At 31.1% G+C, this 21,808-nt stretch overlaps 1 protein-coding gene across 1 annotated transcript in view; it reads left to right on the top strand.

The window, feature by feature from the left end:
• Nucleotides 1–21,808, top strand: part of LOC127724197 (uncharacterized) — a 158,125-nt gene that overhangs the window by 23,716 nt on the left and 112,601 nt on the right. The window contains exon 2 of the mRNA XM_052231097.1: nt 7,730–7,816. Within this exon, the coding sequence (XP_052087057.1) occupies nt 7,762–7,816 (55 nt within the window). The 5' untranslated portion in view covers nt 7,730–7,761. The remainder of the gene's footprint in view (nt 1–7,729; nt 7,817–21,808) is intronic.

The following is a 21,808-nucleotide window of genomic DNA, read 5'->3' as shown; positions in this document are numbered from 1 at the left end:
TAATAAAATGTTATCTTTTGACGACCATTTCCGTGTAAAATATTTCTTCTAATAAAATCTTTTTACACACTCTGGAGTTTTATTCGCCTGTCCCCGACAGTTTCAAAGCTAAGGATCCTCCTTATAAAGTTGTGACAAATTATCTGCATTAACCATGCTAATTTTCAGTTGTATCCTCGGGTTCCTCACCAAACCACTACTGAGGGACAACTCTACACTTGTCTATTAACTTGACGAATTGCATTTATTTGCATAATGTCCCCACTGTTTACATTTAAAACACTGAATTGTTTCATTTGAGATTGCTTTCGGTTTCTTTTGAGACATATTGTTGTAGTTGTTATCATGATCAAATGTAGGTTTCTTCTGGCTTTCGCTATATTTCTGATTTGGTGGAGTTGAAATGTAATCTTCTGCTGCTTCAACTATTATAGATCCTTTTCCTTTATTTCGTCTGATCCACTGTGCTTGTGAAGATGGCAAAGCTTTCAAAAAGAACTCATGTTGTAAACACTCAATCGGGTTCCTATCCATAACACAACGTTTCAAATTGATATTAACTCTGGTCATAAGTGCTCTATATGTTTCATTGTTCTCTTTTCTAATGTTGACTAAATCCAAAAAGTATTCATGCGGTCGTTTCCCGTTCCTGTTAATCAAAGCTTTTCGAAGTTCCTCATAAGAAGTTGAGGCTTGTGATGATACATGTCTCGTATCACCATTAAGTAATGTTCTTAGTTGAAGTAGTTTCAAATTTGAATTCCATTTTGCTTGATGTGCAACTGCATTGAACTCTGATAAAAATGTCATAACATCATCATGTTTTTGGTCGAAAGGTTGTAGTTTAACTTTAAATGGTAGTGTATCATTTTCTGCTTGTATGTTCCTTTCATGTTGAGTTCTTTGTAGTATAATTTTCTCCTTTTCGACGGCTAATTTTTCCAATTCAAATGCAAGTTTCTCCCTTTCAAGTTGAATTTTCTCTCGTTCAAGTTCCATGTCTTCCTTTTAGAATCTTTCTTTCTAGACCGTTTAGGTGGTAAAGTTTTAGGAGCGGGAAAGATCTCATCTTCCTCCGACTCTTGCTGATTTTCATCCTCTGTAAGTTGGATTAATTTTGCTGGTATAGTTCTTCTCGGTCTACTCTTAGCTATTGAGTCCTCTACTTGTAATCCGGATGCTTTACTTATAATCCCCACGGTATCCATTTAGAAATTTTACGACGATAATTCCTAACTGTACTTATATCTTAACCAATATAACTGCACGACTGTCAGAACTAAATGTAATATTTTCTAATTATAAAAATCCCATGTACGCTGCCACCAGATATGTTACACGCAAAATGTCCTTAAATACTTTGGCCACATAAAACCACCAAAACTGTATTAAAGTCAGACAAATTATAATTATTTATCAATCCGTGGTACAAGAGTATAACATATAAAACAAAACATGTGAATGCATCTACAAGCAACTGAGAAACTGAAAAGTGTGGGAAGTCCCTAAATTTATATTAAGTTAGATGACAATTGAAATATAAACTATTCGCTTATCCTGCAGAATATACAGCTTCACCGGAACAGGGTTTGGTCTGCTATCAACAAAAGTTATATAAATTAATGTATTCTGTCACTGCATATAAAAGTTAGTATCACTGGAGGTTACATTTCAATTATAAAGTTCAATTGTTTCTGTAATGATAACACCGGAAAGTTCTGTCAATGGCTATGGTAAAGCCCAAGTATAAAAACTATAAATCAGACATATTAGTCACTAGAGTTCTTCACTTCATAAACAGTTCTGCAGGTATTTATTAGCCCTTATCTTATAGAAATAAATAAAATCACTAAAGTAAAATATTGTCAAATCTTCAGTCCTAACATACAGAAAACAATTATTATCTTGTTTGACTTTAAAACACTGATTTAAGATTTAAATTGTTCACATAATATCATAAAGTGTTTTAAGGAATGAGAAGCACTTTCTTTTTCATAATTTTAAACGACAAAGTGTATACAAAGTTTGTAATGGATCAATTATGCCGTAATTGCCAGGTTAGTGGCGGATTCAAAAAGGGGCGATTGTTACATTGTTGGCAAAAACAGTTTTCTCTTGATACGTTTTGCCACCTTCCTGTTTCAATCGGCAATTTGTTATTAGTCGTTCGAAATCAACAGAAAACAATAGCATCTTTAAAGTCCAAAATATTAAAATATTCCTCAAATTCCCATTTTTTCATAAAAATTTTGTATTTAATACCTTTTGACGAGTTTTGAGTTCGTGAATTCCAATTATGAAGAAACTGATCTAAGAAAAACTTTGCTTTTTTGGCGGATATCAAATTTGGCCAAAAAATACTGTTAGAACTTTTATATCTATGTTGATTGGATGTCGACCTAGTTCCCCTAAAACATATAATTTGGTGTTGAGGATTTCAGATTTAAAAGTAATTTATAATTATAAATGTATCTTTTCTAGTATATCATTATTACCAAAACCCCATACTTCGAACCATACAAAAGAATGGGCTTTAGGCAAAAAGATCAAGCTAACATTTTACAGAAACATATAATTTGGTGTTGAGGATTTCAGATTTAAAAGTAATTTATAGAATTATAAATGTATCTTTTCTAGTATATCATTATTACCAAAACCCCATACTTCGCACCATACAACAGAATGGGCTTTAGGCAAAAAGATCTAGCTGACATTTTACAGAAAGCTGATACATCCTTCCTATTTTCAGGACTTCGTGCATGGCTTTTAAGGGTTTATCGGATAAATGTTTTTTGTCATATTAAAATTACCTGTTTTAGTAAAAACATATCCCAAATAGTTAAAATGCTTTACTATCTCAATGTAAATTTCATTGTAAGAAAATAGGAGACTTTTGAAAAACGTCCAAAACCAGACACTAATGCTTTGGTTTTTTCAACGTTTATTTTCAACTTCCAAGCCTTACCCTTCTTATGGAAGGCATTGCATTGCGTCTGCAGGTCATGTGTTGATTCGGCCAACAAAACCGTGTCATCTGCGTATAAAATAATAAAAAAGAGATATATTTCTAATTCCATTTCCAGATCTTCTGCTATAGTTTTAGGTCCTGCAATATTTTTACTGAATAAGGAATTTTCTAAGTCGTTCAAAAAAAAAGTAGAAAAGGTGATAAGTTTTCTCCCTGTCGTACACCATAGTCACAAAGAAAGTATTCCGAATTATCGGTGTATCTGTTCTCACTATCTACATTGTATATCACTCTTCTCAGCTCATCATAAAATTGCGTATCACGGCTTTGTGACGTCAAAGACGTTGACCCGGACCTTAATAGCTTTGACCCGGACGTATCGGTGACGTCATACTGAATGAACCGACGTTGATAAATTTGACCCGTCATCTTCCGGTTTACTGATGAAACAAGAAAAACACTTGTGTCTGTCATGCAAAATACACAAATACAATCTAGTAAATCGATTATCATATTTTCTTCATATTGATTATTTTAAATATCAGCTACTCGATACAATTTGAGGCCTTTTTGGACTCGTTCTCCTCGCTCACTTGACGACAGAAAGCTTCATATTGTGACTCGCAGCTAATATTTTATAATATCAATATACAGACAACCTGATAATCGGAACTTACAATTATTATATGATATACGAGATTTAATATCACTGTACATATTCAATATTACCTTGAATTCACTAGTAATTTTGGGGCCCTTTATAGGTTGCTGTCCGGTGTGAGCCAAGGCTCCGTGTTGATAACCGTACTTTGACCTATAATGGTTTACTTTTATAAATTTTGACTTGGATGGAGAGTTGTCTCATTGACACTCATACCACATCCAGAAAGGCGCTTCGGACGCATAAAATTATTAAACGTGTTGTTTTCAATTTTTTATATCTATATAATTATATTATTTATATTATTCAATGACATTTTTATAAAACAAACCATCACGCCATACAGTGTCAAACGCCTTCTCAAAATCTTTAAAGACACAATATAATTCCTTTTTCTTACATTTCAATAATTCAAAAAAAAAAGAATATAAGGTAAACATATGTGACCCGCCATAACATTTCCAGGCTTATATGAGAAAAACATTTACTTTCAAGGTTACGTGTAATTCTGGATGGGGACATGCAAATCTATTTCTATGATAAATTTAGAGTGTGAATACTTAGATAAAATAATAATTGCAGGGACCGCTGGTAATCGTTGATATTTTTTTATCGCATATATGACATCTACAGTGATATTAAAAAAAAATAGATCACTGATTATAGTATGAAAGGCATTCAAATTGGTTAAAAATAGTATAAATAGCAATCAAATTGCACCGTTGATCAGGGCATATTCGTTTTGCTTAAGGAAGTACTTAGGTCAGGTTTAAAAATTTCTGTCAGATGTTCGGACTTCTTGGTTTTTTCCTACGATACAGGGTAAAATATTTTGTCCCATAACACTCATTTTTCTTTTCATATAAGATTTCAATAGCTCTTAAAAAATCATTTACCAAAATTTAAGCAGATTCTAGATTTCTTTTTTTTTTTCGATTTGAGACCTAAATAATACCAATGCAATTATAAGGTAAAAGTCTAAGTCAGCCTTTTCCAGCCATTTTTAAAAATTAGATATCTGGAAAAGGAGCTCCATAACCTATCAATATTTTTAGCTTATTTTGTTCATTAAGTAATGTATAAAACTAAAACTAAAAGCAAAATACAACTCTTCCACTTATACTGTTCTTACAGATATACGGTTGATCGATAAGAAATAACTACGTTGTATTTAAGAAGTATTTGTACATCTTATTTCACCAGGTTTGTACGATGTGTTTAATCGACACTAATCGATATATGATTATTTGATTTTTTCTTTAAAATAATTTCTTTATCTGTATACACAATTTCGAAAGCATGGAAATAAAACGGATTAAAATGAAATAAAACAAAACAACCAACACCCAAGTATATAACGTTAACATTAATTTAGATGCTAAATTCGGAACATGTTAACAAAAACTCTCTGAAAATACCGTGTTTTTATTTTGTTAATTTAAAACATCTATTTATTCTTACTCTAGCTGTGTACTTCAGACGAAATCGAGAGTATCAATATACTTTTACCTGCCAAAAATCATGTAATTCATGAGAGAGAGAGAGAGAGAGAGAGAGAGAGAGAGAGAGAGAGTTATTTGAATTATTCATTCAGTCTGATCGGAGATCCGAATGTAGCTTCCCTTTGTCCAATGACAAAAATTGTTAGTTTAAATATTTTATGTGTTTTTGACCCTCAGAACGAAGCGTTTTCACTATTAGGTCCCATTTTGTATCATATTGATAATAATTATTAAACAGGAGCGCACATTAAAGTATCTGATAATTGAAAAAAAAAAAAAAATCTGTTATGTTTTATATAAAATTAGAAAGTAGAAAAAATGTAACAACAAAGCAGACGTTGACTTATGATATTTGTCTCGTTTTGCAACACCCACCGTAAATATTCATAAGATGAGTAATTGAGTATGCGTTGCTTATGAATACCATTGTGATCATAACTAAGAAAACATCATGATTAATGGGGTGTGTTAATTTTGTTTCATTTGTTTTCCCTTTTCAGAAACGAATTAGAAATAAAAAATATTCATTTAATTGTCCTTAAACAAAACATGAAAAGCGAGATTCGATTTATTTTTTTTTAATTTTAGTTTTTGTTGTTTTCAAAATGATCATCGTTGTACATCTCGTAACACATATATGAACATTTTCTTGATAGTTATAGTATATCTCAGTTAGAAGAGAAAGTGTTTGATAAATATAAAAAAGACTGGTGTACAAGAATTTTTTCATACAGTACTGGTTATAAATTGAGAACATATAAACTCTTTAAACACACTTATAACACTGAACAATATTTACTACAGAAAATGACACTGCGTCATCGTAGTGCTTTTTCAAAATTTAAATGTGGTGTAGCACCATTAAAAATTGAAACTGGTCGGTATGAAAAGAAAAATCTAGACGAAAGAGTCTGTTTTAACTGCAATATTTTAGATGATGAAAACATGTACTTTTAAATTGTCCATTGTATGAAGATCTAAGACATGATCTGTTTATTGATATATTGTGTCATAATGATATGTTTTAAAACTTGTCTGATGAAGACAAATTCATATATATGTTTAAAAATAGCAATATGTGTAATATTGTTGCCAAAACCTGCAATAACATTTTGACAAGGAGAAACAGTATTTTATATCATTAACTATTTGTGGTATTTTATAAAATGAATTGGTATAGATATGTATTTTGATAGTCTCTCATAATTCTTTTAAGGATAGCACATACATATATTTAATTGTTTTAAAGGGGCACTAACTACGAGATATATAAAAAATCTAAAATGTGATTTTTTTTTTGTTCAATCATTAATTAAAGTGATATAGTGAAATAATTATTCGCTTATAGCAGCAACTATGGTTCAATTTTGTCAAAATGAGCGAAGAAACATTGATGATGAATTATTCACTTGCAAGTGAAAATTCGACCTCATTGAATCCATATTTATGTGAACTTCAATTTAACTTAGCTATAGATGGATAACGCATGAATTGTGCATGTTTATTTATTTAAAGGAAAAGAATGTCAAAATTGAAAGTGAAACAAAGGTAAATCATTTGATTGACTGATTCGATCCACAAAAAAATCATTCTTATACAGGTAAAAACGATGATAAACATTTATTCTTAATCTATAATACGAAATTAAACAGACCTAGAAAAATCCAATTGCACGAGTTCGCTTAATCTATTTATACCTATATGTATGTTTACATCGCTTATATGGTCGTCGGAGGTCTTCGGAGGTCAACTCAATAAATTCTTAGATGGCGTCTAGACTAATATACACTTGAAACGAAGTTAGATATTATCGAGCCCACGCCTGGCAAATTGTTTATTTTAGACTTTTAATAGCTTGGATAAATATTTTACATTGTTATAAATCAAATATGAGAATTTGAGTCAAATCGGTGAACATGAATTTGACAGCTAGTGCCCCTTTAAATATGTTTACTGTATATTTAATTATATAATTGTATCTTGTTTTAACTATGTTGTATGTGGTGAGACTTTAATAGACTATTGAATCTGAATCTGAATTTTTATTAATAATAAGAAGTGTTAATATCGATCTTTCAAATTGGTTACTTAAATTAAGTATGTGATGTTTTCAATTAAGGTTACAAGAGTTTACCCTCACGATCTATATCTGAATAAAATATTGTGCGGCTCCTGATTACATGATACAGGATTGGAATTATTACTTATCGAAAGATTAACCAATTAGGTTAAAAAAAACAAACAAACAAACAAAAAACAATTAAATGTTTATCTTACAAAAGAGTGTACATTTGATGTACGATAATGTATAATAAAAAAAAAACAATTGTCCTATTTACTTCCTCAAGAGATAGAACAGCAAAATGTGTATCAGATTTGAATAATTATTCAGACATTGTAAAAAGTTTGTATTGCAAACATTATTTATTTCTTATCATATTCAATCAATTAAGTTTTAACTTGTCACATAAAAAAAACCAGACAATTAAGTAATACTTTATACAATTTGCATAGCAGACAGTTAACGCAATAAAGAGATAATTAAGTGTATGTAATTTGCATAGGAAATAAAAAGCATCACTTGTATATTCAATTTAGCTTGTAAAGACGTGCAGTATAGAGCAGTCAAAATGTACCAGCAAATTGTGGTGTATTATATGTTCACACTTTTAAAGCTTTCTGAAGGTAAGAAACTTGTTTTCCTTATATATCAAATGGATTATAATGATTTGTATGTCAATTACACAAAACAAATAATTTAGAAAGTGATAGCTCTTTTTTATGCCCCATTTATGGGCATTATGTTTTTCGGTCTGTGCGTCCGTTCGTTCGTCCGTCTGTCCCGCTTCAGGTTATAGTTGTTGGTCAAGGTAGTTTTTGATGAAGTTGAAATCCAATCAACTTGAAAGTTAATACACATGTGACGTATAATATGATCTTTCTGATTTTTACGCCAATTTAGAGTTTTCATCCAAATTTCACGGACCACTGAACATAGAAAATGATAGTGCGAGTGGGGCATCCGTGTACTATGGACACATTCTTGTTAGTTATTTTTTTGTTTGTTTTTTTTTTTTGAGTGAACAAAACACTTAACATAGAAAGGCATGTGGTTATTTTACGTACATTTGTTTTTTAACTGCTACACAAGTAATTAAGATGTAGACTTGGGATGAGAACATTTACTCTTTAGCGTACATTTGTTTTTTAACTGCTACACAAGTAATTAAGATGTAGACTTGGGATGAGAACATTTACTCTTTAGCGTACATTTGTTTTTTAACTGCTACACAAGTAATTAAGATGTAGACTTGGGATGAGAACATTTACTCTTTAGCGTACATTTGTTTTTTAACTGCTACACAAGTAATTAAGATGTAGACTTGGGATGAGAACATTTACTCTTTAGCGTACATTTGTTTTTTTACTGATACACAAGTAATTAAGATGTAGACTTGGGATGAGAACATTTACTCTTTAGCGTACATTTGTTTTTTAACTGCTACACAAGTAATTAAGATGTAGACTTGGGATGAGAACATTTACTCTTTAGCGTACATTTGTTTTTTAACTGCTACACAAGTAATTAAGATGTAGACTTGGGATGAGAACATTTACTCTTTAGCGTACATTTGTTTTTTAACTGCTACACAAGTAATTAAGATGTAGACTTGGAATGAGAACATTTACTCTTTAGCGTACATTTGTTTTTTTACTGATACACAAGTAATTAAGATGTAGACTTGGGATGAGAACATTTACTCTTTTACATGTATTCATTAATACGTGTTACAAAGTTAATTTCATCATAGCAGAAAACATATCAATTTTAAAGTCAAATGAATTGTTTAGCATTTTATATTCAGGCCTTCTCCTCAATTGTTTGTTTATTTGGAGAATCGTGTTTTAAGGATGTACACCTCTGAGGAGCCAAAAATTTCAAGAATTAAACTGTTTTTCTTAACCTGGTTTTTGGGTTTATATGACTGTGAAGCAATAATTGGTGAAGAAAACACCATATGGTGGTGCACTTCTTTTTTTGCTTCAGCCCTTTGAAAGTATCCAATTTTTGATAATTTTCCCATTTTTCATCAATTTTTACCTATTTTTGGGCTATTATCGTGAAAAAAATCACAGTTCCACAATTAAACTTTTTTTCATACTTTCAATAAAGATGGAAGTGGACCAATATGAATAAATTTAACTTAAAAAAACTATAGGTAGATGTTAATATAAGAAAGTTTATCATATTTTGATGTTTTTTTGTGTCAAATTAACCATGCTGTAAATTTTGTAAATTTGTGATTTTTTTCTGTTTTAAGAACAAAATGCATATTGTTTCAACTTCTTTGTTATAAATGATTGAAAAAATACATATCTAAGAAATTTGAAAAGTAAAAAGTGATATAGGATGTACACGTTTCTGATGAAAATCCTTTCTTGTACCCCTCACCCATTTGCTCAAAATTTTGGCTAAAAAGACTGACTTGATTGGTAATAAAATATGAAAAATTGATTACTCAAAAACTACTCATCGTAAATACACATTTTTTTCACAGAGTTAAGTTTGATTATAACATTTTTTAAATTCATTGATATTTTCCACTTGTATCACATCTTTTGGAAATAATTCCAGAACGAGATTTCAACGAGACTGTAACGTCAGAAGAATACATCCTTAATGCTAGATATTTTATTGTTTCTGTTAAATTAAAGACAAATAATACGTGTGTTTTATTTTTTTGGATAAATTTATTCACAATAATATATGAATTCCGGACGATTTAGAAATTGGCATGTTGTGTATACACCTTTCCATCTGTGAACACTATATATGTTGCCCACTAGAGGTCCTTATGAGCTTTTTGTTGTTTGATTGCTGTCTTATTGTCGTTAAAAAACCCACATCTAATACAGTTTAAGATCTGTTTTATGTGCGTTTAAATCGGTTTAAGACAAATCATAATTAAAAGGGTTATTGAAAATAGATATCCCTGAAGAATTTTCTTAGAGGAAGACTAGTAGAAGAAGTTTGTGTATAAATTTTTAGTGCAATTAGAAAATAACAACAACAAAAAAGTTTCAATTTTCAATTTTTAACTCCCCCAAAATTTTATATCATTAATTTTGAAGACGTGTCGCATCTAAACAAAGTCTGACTGGTCTCCAACTTACTAGTAAATTGTTTCCCTGTTTGGCACATACCTTAATATAAACCTCATTATAGTAGGGTGCCCAATGTCCAAAAAGTCCTCTAGTTAACGAGTTTAAGTTTACGGATAACACACGGCTGATTTTTTGCACATTATAGGAAAATCGTTATATTTTACAATCATGATTGTCGTCAAAAGTTCCCGTGGTCTCAATTTTCTAAATTTCGTGTTTTTACAGGGTACCACCAGATACCGTATTGTACGGGAAATCTTTAACATGAAAAATAAAATCATTGCATTCTTTGTTGGTAGTTAAAACAGTACCTATAATATAGTTTATGTATTAAATATATCATATAACAAAATCGGAAAGTATTTATGTGATTTTGATATATTAAGTGTTTCAGCATTTTAGTAAGAGTAAAATTTTACCAGAAATTTACCCTGTTTTCATCGACAGCAAAATTATTAAGTGTATCATCACAATTTTTTTTACTCTGATTTAAGCACAGTGCACGTGTGTGCCAAATTACATGCGTGAAATAAAAATCGTTTTGCAGAAATTAGCAATTAAAAACACAAATTAAGTTAACATTTTGGTATTGGTTAAACACGGATTATCTCGTGCCATTATTCATTTTGTTGTTTACACTATTAGGTCATTAACCAGGACAGAGGTCACTCTAAGTATATGTAAGAGAATGATAATCCCTTTCTTCATGATTAAGTACTAGCGTCAGATTATCATTCTCTTACAAACTTAGAATATTGTAAAGTGCTCAAGGCTTAAATGATCTCTTGATTGGTTGTATTTAAGAATTAGTTTCATTGTCAGTGCAATGTTTGTAATTAATGCATGACTTCCTTTTTAGGCATGATTTCATTTATGGATTAGTTTTAGTGATGTAAGGACCTTGTTATAATTTTGGAAAAATATAATAAATTATGTTTTATACATTAGATGACACAACAGTACAATGAAATGGTAAGAAATGTTTCCTGATTGTGAGTATGAATGTAAATCATGTAATATTTTAGCGAGGAATTATCTTTTTGTTTATTTCCATTTCAGATCAATAAATTCATTATTTGGGTTACAAATAAATTTTTTTTTACAGCCAATATTTTAGTCCAGTCCTTTACATCAAATACTACTTCATTATGTCAGGAAAATGTTCAAATACAATGCCTTTAAAATAGTTTAAAAAATATTCAAAAGTTAAACTAAATTCTTTTTTTTAGAATTTTATCAGAATATTGGAAATTACTATTCTCACCAACCGCGGATCCAGTAACCAATGTTACTGCACCAGTAAACTTCATCTAATTTTGATTTTATTTTGTTTGTTTCAAAATTCAACGTTTGGTCAGTTTTAATCACAAATTCTTTCAAGCTGATAAATGTGCTTCGGGGCATTTGTAACTCATTTATAGAAACTCTTTGTTTTGAACTGTAAGTAGGCCTAAACAATAGGATAATCCCTTACTAAGAACCTGATTTCATTCATTCTTCACAATTAAAAAACACCAAATCCTACAATTTCATTGGTCGAGAGCACTTTGCTATATTCTAAACATTTGTCTTTTTTTATTGTTGTGTGGTTGATTTATTTGTTGTGAATAGCCAGCTAACTTTGTAGATTGTCAATTTGTTCGGAGAAATCTGTTTTTAGGCGAGTGACATTTTTCAAAAAGACCCTTAGTTAACTACTTTAATGCACCCACCTAACATACGTCTATATTGTATATCATTCGAAAGCTTATTACCTGTACTTTCTATTTTGCCCGGTCGTCAATAATTCGTACGGTGCAATTTTCGTTAAATCAAAGTTAAAGGTCATAAAGGAATATTCCAAAATTTTGCTAGAATTAAACAAAATGCCCTTTTCTAGTACCTGTATAATATTTTTCATCTTAACATTGTCTGAATCTTACAAAACAAAATACCATAATTCCAAATCAAATGCAAACTTAAATGTTAATTGCGCAATATTTACATAAAATTGCATTTCTTAAAACAAACTTCCAAAAATGATAAAATTGCTCTAAAAGCTAAATATTTCTTCAGGTATCAATATCTATATGTCAAAAATATGTCTAATTTATCGTTTATAGGCCAAGAAAATTTTTGCATCATTGTAAACTTAATCAATATGATATAGGTCTAGATGCAGCCTTCTAATGAAACTTTTGCAGTTGCCCTATAAAAACACCATCTTCAAATATGGATCATTTGGCTTTTCTTTGGCTAGATAATATAGTAAATATCGGAAGAAAATAACTAACCATATTTAAATAGGGGTAATGAAAGTGCTTTAATGAATAAACAAGGTATATATAGTAAAAATGTGTTTCCGATGTCGAAAGACGAAGTTTATTCTCAATCAATATTCAAACGAATACTGTTCGCACAATTCGCCTTTTCAATCACAAATCCGGTTGATTCTTTTAATTTTAGCTCATTATCACATATGTTATATGTTGTTTTACTAAATATGACAGAAAATTAATATTGTGGAAGATTGAATATATTCTTACTGAGCAAATGCATTAACCACAGGTGTTAGGTAGTGTTCGCACATTTCAGTGTAGTGTTTTAAAGAGTGTAGTTTGTTTGTCCGACTTTTTTTGCTTCGTTCATGTGTTATCTGTTATTTTAAATTTCAAACAAGCTAGATCAGATATCGATGTAACATATAAACCTTGTGTCCCTACATCGGTTTGTCTTTAAAGTGCACATATGGAGATTTTACATGAAGGGATTTTTTTCATGATAAGAAAATAGTTAAATAGTAAGCAAATCAAATGTACCATTACATCTCATAATCTTACCTTAACACAATCTAATTACTATATGGATCTTTGATTTCGTTATCCTCATTTGATAATATGCGAGGTGCAACAGATCTGAATTTTAAACAGATTGTTTTAACCCATCTTATTTACACTTATGCATACCACTTGGTATGGTTTTTTCACGTCAACTAATATCACTAGTACTTTTTATTGATATAAAACCTATGCACGAAAAATTATGACTATAGTTTTAGACTACCTCATTCTTATATATGCCAATGTATAAGCAATGCATGACAGATGATCTACTAAAAAGTAAAATGACAAAAATACCGTACTTCAAGTGAAATTCAGAACTGAAAGTCCTTTATAAAACGGCAAAATTAAAAGCTGAAACACATATAACGGAAATGGAAAGCAACTGCCATATTCCTGACTTGATACTACATTTTCTTGCGTATAAAATGGTGCATTAAACCTGGCTTTATAACAAGCAAAACCTATCACTTGTATGAAACGGCGCTCTTGTTTTCTGATGTCTTAAATGAGAATATTCTGTGGTACAGTTACAATTAAATTTAAATGCAAAACCATAGGCAATTGAATTAGAATAAAATTGGTTTAAATGCATATTTATGTATCAGTTTTTTTTAAGAAAATTTACTTGCATCATGTAGTTGTAGTAATTTACAACATCTACATCAAAACTGCTTTGTTTGATTAGAGGATGCCTTCTTTAACAAAAGGCCATTGATGATGATTGGTTGAATTTTTGTGTGACACCTACACAGTAATTTTGTCATTCATACTAAAAAATATAATTAAAGTATAATTGACGGGGATTGTCAGCTTTCTGCTGAAGGTCGGTTGATCTCTCAGAAAACTACGACTTCCGCCTCCAATAAAAACTGATCGCCACAAAATACTGTGTAATTATGATAAAGATATATGAGGTCTTGAGCTGGCATGTCAGTAATACTTCTGTAGTCCTTTTTTAATTTATGTATCACCATCATTTTGCTTATTTCATCAGTTACCTAATCTGACATCGGAGTCGGACTTCTGAGTTTTACTGTGCGTATTGATGTGTGTTTGTTTAGTCTTCATTTGCTAGAGGTAAAGAGGATGGTTGAGATCTCACAAAACATGTTTAACCCCTCCGCGTTTTTGCGTCTGTCCTAAGTCAGGAGCCTCTGTCCTTTGTTAATCTTAATATTTAATGTTAGTTCATTTATATGTTTCGGAGTTTAGTGTGGCGTCCACTAAATTAGTACACATTTTTGTTCAGGGGCCAGCTGAAGCCTGATTCCGGGTACATGATTTTTTCGCTGTGTTGGAGACCCATTGGTGGCCTTGGACTGTTTTCTGTTTTTTTGTCGGGTTGTTGTCTCGTTAACACATTCCCAATTTCCATTCTCAATTTGATTTAGTAGCCAGTAGTGCCGAAAGTGGAGTTAAACAATCAATCATTCATCTTTACACTGCAGTGTAATATTTTAACTACTAGTACTCAGGAAGTGAAAGTGTACTTATCATGCTTATAGTGAACTGCTAGAATTTTCAAATAAAAAAATAGATTTGCAGTATGTGTCAATTTACATGTATTTCAAGAATTTAATTAGCTTTAAAAGATTGGTACATACAAATTTTGTTAACATAGAACAGCAAAAAGCTGCAGATGGTGATATTTTGGGCAACTGCACGAGTTGTTATAATTGGCTGTTTAATTATCATGAAAGGTAATTGTAGTAACTTGATGGTGTCAAAAACTTCCTAAGCACTCAATAGAATGTGTTATTTGGTTCTATTATGAATTACAAATGAATAACAGACAAAAATTTTGGTTTCAACGCAATTTTATCATTTTTACTGGAATTTCTGGAAAACGGCGCTATTTTTTAAAAATCCGTCACTAATATTTTAATGTGCGTTTGATAAGTGACTGTTAACATCTGTTCTAACAGATTTTCATATTTCCATACAAAATAATATTATTCAGAAGACAGAGTATGAAAAATGCTGACATCTTGTACAATTAGAAAGTATGCGACCTTGACCTTTCGTCGTGATTTCACGGAAATTGCACCGTACGAATATTTGATGACCGGGCAAATAAGATAGGGCAGATGATATGCTTTCGAATGGTATATCATTTAGCCGTATGCTAGTTGTGTGCATTAAAATATGATTTTATGGTTAATGTCACTCGTCTATTTGTGTCTGTTTTTCAAAACTTGAAACTTTTTATTGATTGAATATTTTGTTATATTTGTAGTATAAGAATCAAATCGGTCGGTTTTGTTTCACATCCGGAATATGGCACATCAAAAGTCTTGTATGATGTTTTTGACCTAAATCCCTCTCGGTGGACACGACAAGAAAAATATATCACCGTTCGTGCAACAAAAACAAAAAAACATATACAACAGACAGCAACCAACGACAACCATTTAATTTTAGGCTCCTAATTTTGGAAGACATATACATAATTTGGAGGTGTTAAACATATTTGTGATCCTTCAACCCTCTCCTGACCTGGACAATGGTATAACAACACAACATAAGAAAAATCTGCTGAAAAACAGTTTGAAATGGCTTGACTTATCAAATCGACATGAAGCACAAAAACAACTAACATGAAGACAAAAAACACAAAGTACCGGTATAATAGTACTCGCCGTTAGGGTAGAACATTTTATATTCTGAAGAATGGGATGGGCTGGCGGCGAGAAAATTTATTTTCACTTTTGTACATATTCATATCCTCAACTATCCTGCATTTTCATGTTGAAGAGTGTTCATTCTCATCCTGTCTTGTGCCAAGTCAATTATTTCAGTTCATACCAGGCAAAGTAATTCATTTTCAAAATCCTCAATCCCTCTCTGTTGTCGAAATCAAATGGGTGTTCCCTTAATGAAGACTAATGAAAGGACGTCATCAATAGTCTGAGAAAAGTATGATCATAAACATCATAACGGTAAAAACTATCTTTTGTTATAAATCAGGCCGTTAGTTTTTTTTTCAAATGAATTCTTTCATTTTTTTCACAACTGGCCTTTTTATAGCCGACCATACGGTATGAGTTTCTTACATTGTCGAAGGCCGTACGGTTGCCTATAATTGCTTGCTTCCACATCTCCTAATTTTTATATTATACAACAAGTATTACACAAAATTAACACTTTCAATGTTCCATGTAAATGAGGTAAGGTCAGATGAACTCTGCCACAAAATCATGTTCACCTTGTTACCATTCCATACACCAAATATATTTAACCCACTTCTATCTGAGACTGTACGGATTTGACCACTGAAACTTAAACTTGTTCACTGATCCGTGAAAATAGGTCGAGGTCAGGTGAATCATTTCTGGCGGTCATGTATACCTTGCAAGGATACCATATATTAATAACCAAATATTGTTATCCTAGAACTCATGATGATTGAGACATTCACATGACAAAAAAAGCCATACCGTTTTTTAGCGGTCACTTAACCATGAATATGAGGCCAAGGATAATGATTATATGACGGAAACTTCGTAGCACAATGGATCTATATACAAAGTATGAATCATCCAGTTCCTCTGCCCTCTGAATTATAAAGCTATACAAATAGTTTACGGTGTTGCCGCCACCACCATCAGATTGTATTCTGTATGCCTCGCATTCTGCTACTTGCGTCGAATGCGATTTAAAAAAAGAACAACTGAAATTAGCTCACTTACCTTAACCTAGTCGGTAGGCTTTCAACTTAACAGTAGACAATGAAACGTAATAGCTAATACTAGCTTCGGCAATTTTTCTATGTTGTTTCGTTCTCGCGTGCTCTTATATATAAGCTCAAATGAGGATAACGAAATCAGAGGTCTATATTGTAATTAGATTGATGTTGTTTACAAGTGTTGGTAAAATACATAGATGCTGTACAAAACTATCTTTTTTTGTAGATAATCTTTTACTTCATGTCAATTGTAGGCCAATTCATGTTCGATAAGTCATGTACATTACACTTGATATAAGTGTGTAAGATGGAGTGATTAGCCTGCTGTTTCTAATTCTTATTTTGTTTTCATAACGTGTAACATAAACCCTCCCCCTTTTTCACCGTTTTCAGTTTTTTTTTACATTTCTGAAAAGCACATATATACTCAGACCTGCTAATTCAATCAATTCTGCGTTAATATTCATCAGTTTTGGATCTAAGTACTATTTGATGTGTTTCCAAGTTCGCCAAAAGAAAATTGAATATTTACACAGAAAATCATGAGGAACACCTTCTATCAAAAGACGGAAAAAATAACATTTTGAGAGGGCAACTTATAAATGTTAATATTTAAAAAACATCTCTAAAGATCACTTGTATCGAATCTTATGTCAAAATTCCGATTTTGGAACTTTTAAAAGGTCAAGGTCACTGTTATTTATCAGCTGATTGAAAATTGTAAATGTGCACCCTATAAGTACAAATGTCAATCTCAAACCATATTTGGCAATAAAATTATCAAATTAGTCCTAAATATAGAAACTATAGTTATAATTCTTTGAATTATCTGAATTTATTTTGCTATAAACGCAAATATGTAAGGGTGGCCAGCTGTCTAAACTCTACGTTTTCCTTGAAATTTTAGATTTGACCTTTGACCCAAATTTAAGAAAATCGTGACCACTGTAGACAACCACGACATCAATGTTTCGACGAGGCTTGTTCTCCTCTTTCCAATAATATAAAGTATAGCCGTGTGTTATTCCGTTAACCCAAATCGATAAAATTTGTTGACTGTGCACCCTACTTTTACATTTGATCTCAAAATAATTTGTCGTAGTAAATTCAATTGAGCACAAAACATATCGAAACGAAATTTAAATCACATGGATATTTAAAAATATTTTAATAAATTTGAAAGAAAAAACAATAATTATCTAGTTTGACTTTGAAACACGGAGTTAATACTTTAAATTACATTGCGCACAAAATATAATTAATGTTCCTGGGAATGAGAAACTCTTTCTGACTCTAAATGTATGAAACAGTTTACACTAGACATTAAACAACTAGCAATCAATCAATTAAAACATATCCAAGGGATTATTATTATCCATGTACATGTATGTAAATGCCGGGTACCATATAAATATACTCGTAAGTCATGAACATTAAAGTATAACTTGCTATCAATTTTTGTAGTAAGATTTTTGTGTGAAGAGAGCACTTCAGGACACATTATGATCATCGTATACACACATAGATAAAGTATTTGAAACACTTTTAAGCTGTTTGCATCAGTCTCCCTTTTCTTAACAATTAGGACACGTGCCACTGAATATACAACTAGTCAACCATGAACACTGTGCGGAACACATTTGCCATTCCAAAATTAGGAAATCTGACTTTGCTGTTTTACAAAATATCAAAAATAAAAAAATTCCCCATATGTCCCAACATGTCACTGTTGTCACCACAGCTGATGAAAAGTACATTTCCCATGGGAAATTTAAAAATTCCCATAGAAATATTAGAAGTTCTTATGGGAAAATCTAAAATTCCTATCGGAAAAAGTACTTTTCCAATGGGAATTTTAAAGTTTCCATCGGAACTATACAGTTCCCACGGAAAAATAAGAATACAAAAGCTTTCCATGGGAATTTAACTTCTCTGATTGGAACAGTTTATCTTCCCATCGGAACAATTTTTCGTTTACCTTATTACTAGTCAACCATGAACACTGTGCGGAACACATTTGCCATTCCAAAATTAGGAAATCTGACTTTGCTGTTTTACAAAATATCAAAAATAAAAAAATTCCCCATATGTCCCAACATGTCACTGTTGTCACCACAGCTGATGAAAAGTACATTTCCCATGGGAAATTTAAAAATTCCCATAGAAATATTAGAAGTTCTTATGGGAAAATCTAAAATTCCTATCGGAAAAAGTACTTTTCCAATGGGAATTTTAAAGTTTCCATCGGAACTATACAGTTCCCACGGAAAAATAAGAATACAAAAGCTTTCCATGGGAATTTAACTTCTCTGATTGGAACAGTTTATCTTCCCATCGGAACAATTTTTCGTTTACCTTATTTTTTTTTTTTTGTTTGTTTAAACACATTTTATTTCCAAAAGTGGCAAATGTTGATTGAACACAAGTTATAACATCTCTCCTCATACAAATACAAACACAAAATACATAAGATAATGACGAAACACAAAATAGGAATGCATGTAATACAAACTATAAACCAAAACTAAAATGCAATATAATACTGTTGTAATCTGAACTGGCGTGAAGTGTGAGTAAGTAGGAATCCAGAATTTTATATAAAATTGTAGCATAATAATTAGGTTATTACTCTAAAATAAAAATAAAATAGTCATAGTTTCACAGCTTCACCTATATATACATATATATGTGCGTGTTATATTTTTGAGCTTTAAAACATAATGTCATCTATGATTGATTGATAATTACCTAATTTCCAGTGGCAACTATTTCATGCATGTTCAGTACGAATGTATACGTTTGTTGATTGCTTCTGTTTAATTACTTCTAACTGTTACACACTATATGAGTACACCTGTCTACTGATAAAGACTTACTTTGGTATCAAAATGTATTCTAGATATTGTTGTTGTAGGGACTGTCATATTGATGTACACCCAATATATTCTTAAATTCACACTGTATGTGAACAGTAATAAAAGACAAATTCCGAGCAATAGTTGACTTATGAGGCACTGTATAGACACATTCTGAACTTTTTAAAATGTTATATATAAAAATAAGAATAAAAGGTATCATCGTGAAGGAAGAATCTCTCCACAAGAGACCATAGGCCGTTTTTCTTTTTTCTTTATATCTTTTATCCATTATTCTCTATTCATTATGTAGTAGCACCTCTATTTTTTTTGGGTACATTTTTCTTTATTCTTTATATTCTTACATTCATATTCTCTTTTCTGCAAACCCACATCCACACCCTCTCAAATTTCTTGCATTTTTGTCTTGGGTAACATATTTCGGAATTTTAAAAACTTTTCAATTTTTGTTAAAACAAAAATGTCCTGAACAGTTTTAATATTATATATATTTTTTTATTTATCTTATATATATGTCATAGGAAGTTTTTTGCAATGATTCATATTGGGTCAAAATCTAAATCAAGTTAAAGTTTTTATGAAGTATTTGCGATATTTATTATGGGCCTGATTTAATGGGTCTCATTTAACAGCTTTATATACTTAATGATCATGTAATCGAATATACATAAAACAAATATAAATTGAAAAGTGAATGAATGAAGTTTATTCTCATAAATCTACGTAGCATGGTCACAGAGAAAATTTATATTGACAATAATAAAATAAATTTGACGTTAGCGATTCATTCAGCAAGATATATATACAGTTTTGAAATAGTGGAACCCGGTTTTTACTGAGAGCGGGGATTGCCAGTTTAAAGGTTTTTTTTTCAATAGTCGCTTCCGACGTTAAAACTAGATAAAAACAAATACGCAATTCCGACCACAGATTTCTTTATATTGTAATTTATAGCCATTTAACTTTCAAACATATTTCATTTTGGGCAATTAAACAAAGAAGAAGTATTTTTGACGGAAAGAAATCAATATCAGTGAGTAATAGATCAATGTACTGAAAATTATAGCCCAAGCGCGAATGAAGGGAGACAAGCCTTTAGTTATAAATCTGCACAAACTATTTTATGTCAAAATCGATAGATTTACCTGGCACTGAACACTACTGAAAATTCCCAAACGACTATTTTATCGATGTACTGATTAGTACGAAAACGTTCTTGACGTTACTGAATTGAATGCAAGGCGTTTTCTCTTAATTACCTGAGTCAGTACTGAAAAGTACTGGATCTCCTGCGCGGACCAGGGTACTGAACACGTACTGAATAACTGAAAAAGATCTTAAAATTTTTTCTTGCGGTAATTTCAGGCATTTAGGAGTTGTTCAGTTAAAAATGACCGTTTCAGTAATAAAAACAGTTATGAGTGTTTATTCCGTCGGTGAACATGGACCTTTTTCTTATCGTGTATCACAGATTTATATTGTTTAGCTACCTGCGCAAGTTTCCAATATACAATATAATATTGGTAATCATATATCTGCATAAAAGCGTAGATTGGCAGAGACAATTTGTCGTTATTTCCTTCCTTAAGACAAGGAACATCAGCGTGTGTAGCAGACTTGAACAATTATTCAGACACTGTAATTACGCATATATATCATTGATTTCTTACCTTTAAATCAAGGAAGTTTAAACTTGCCATAGCTGGTAAAAAAATGAGAGATATGTATATATAAAAATATATGAGTGATAAAAAGCATCACTTCTTCATTGACATTGTATATCTAATTTAGCTCAGATAGACGTATAGCAGGCAACATGCACAAACTCAGGCAAATTGTGATTTATTTTATGTTTTCACTTTTTGAAGTTTCTGCAGGTAAGAAACTTGTTTTTCTTACTTACTGACCATTTATGAATTGTATGTCGAAACTTAGTAAACAATTTGAAAAGCTGTATTAAGTCACATTCGTTTTGCTTAACAACAACTTAATCATGTTAATATAGAAAGGCATGTTGTTCTTTTACTGTGCTATCTATACAAATATTCCTTGTGATTAAGATTATAACACATTGTTTATTGCTGTAGCTCTATTTTTGAAATTTTTATTTTTATGTCGGTTTGTTACA

This window comes from Mytilus californianus, unplaced genomic scaffold, assembly GCF_021869535.1.
Source record: "Mytilus californianus isolate M0D057914Y unplaced genomic scaffold, xbMytCali1.0.p SCAF_14, whole genome shotgun sequence".
Classification (NCBI taxonomy): domain Eukaryota; kingdom Metazoa; phylum Mollusca; class Bivalvia; order Mytilida; family Mytilidae; genus Mytilus; species Mytilus californianus.
Note: the sequence above shows the minus strand (reverse complement) of the source record. Positions and strands in the feature narration are given on the sequence as shown.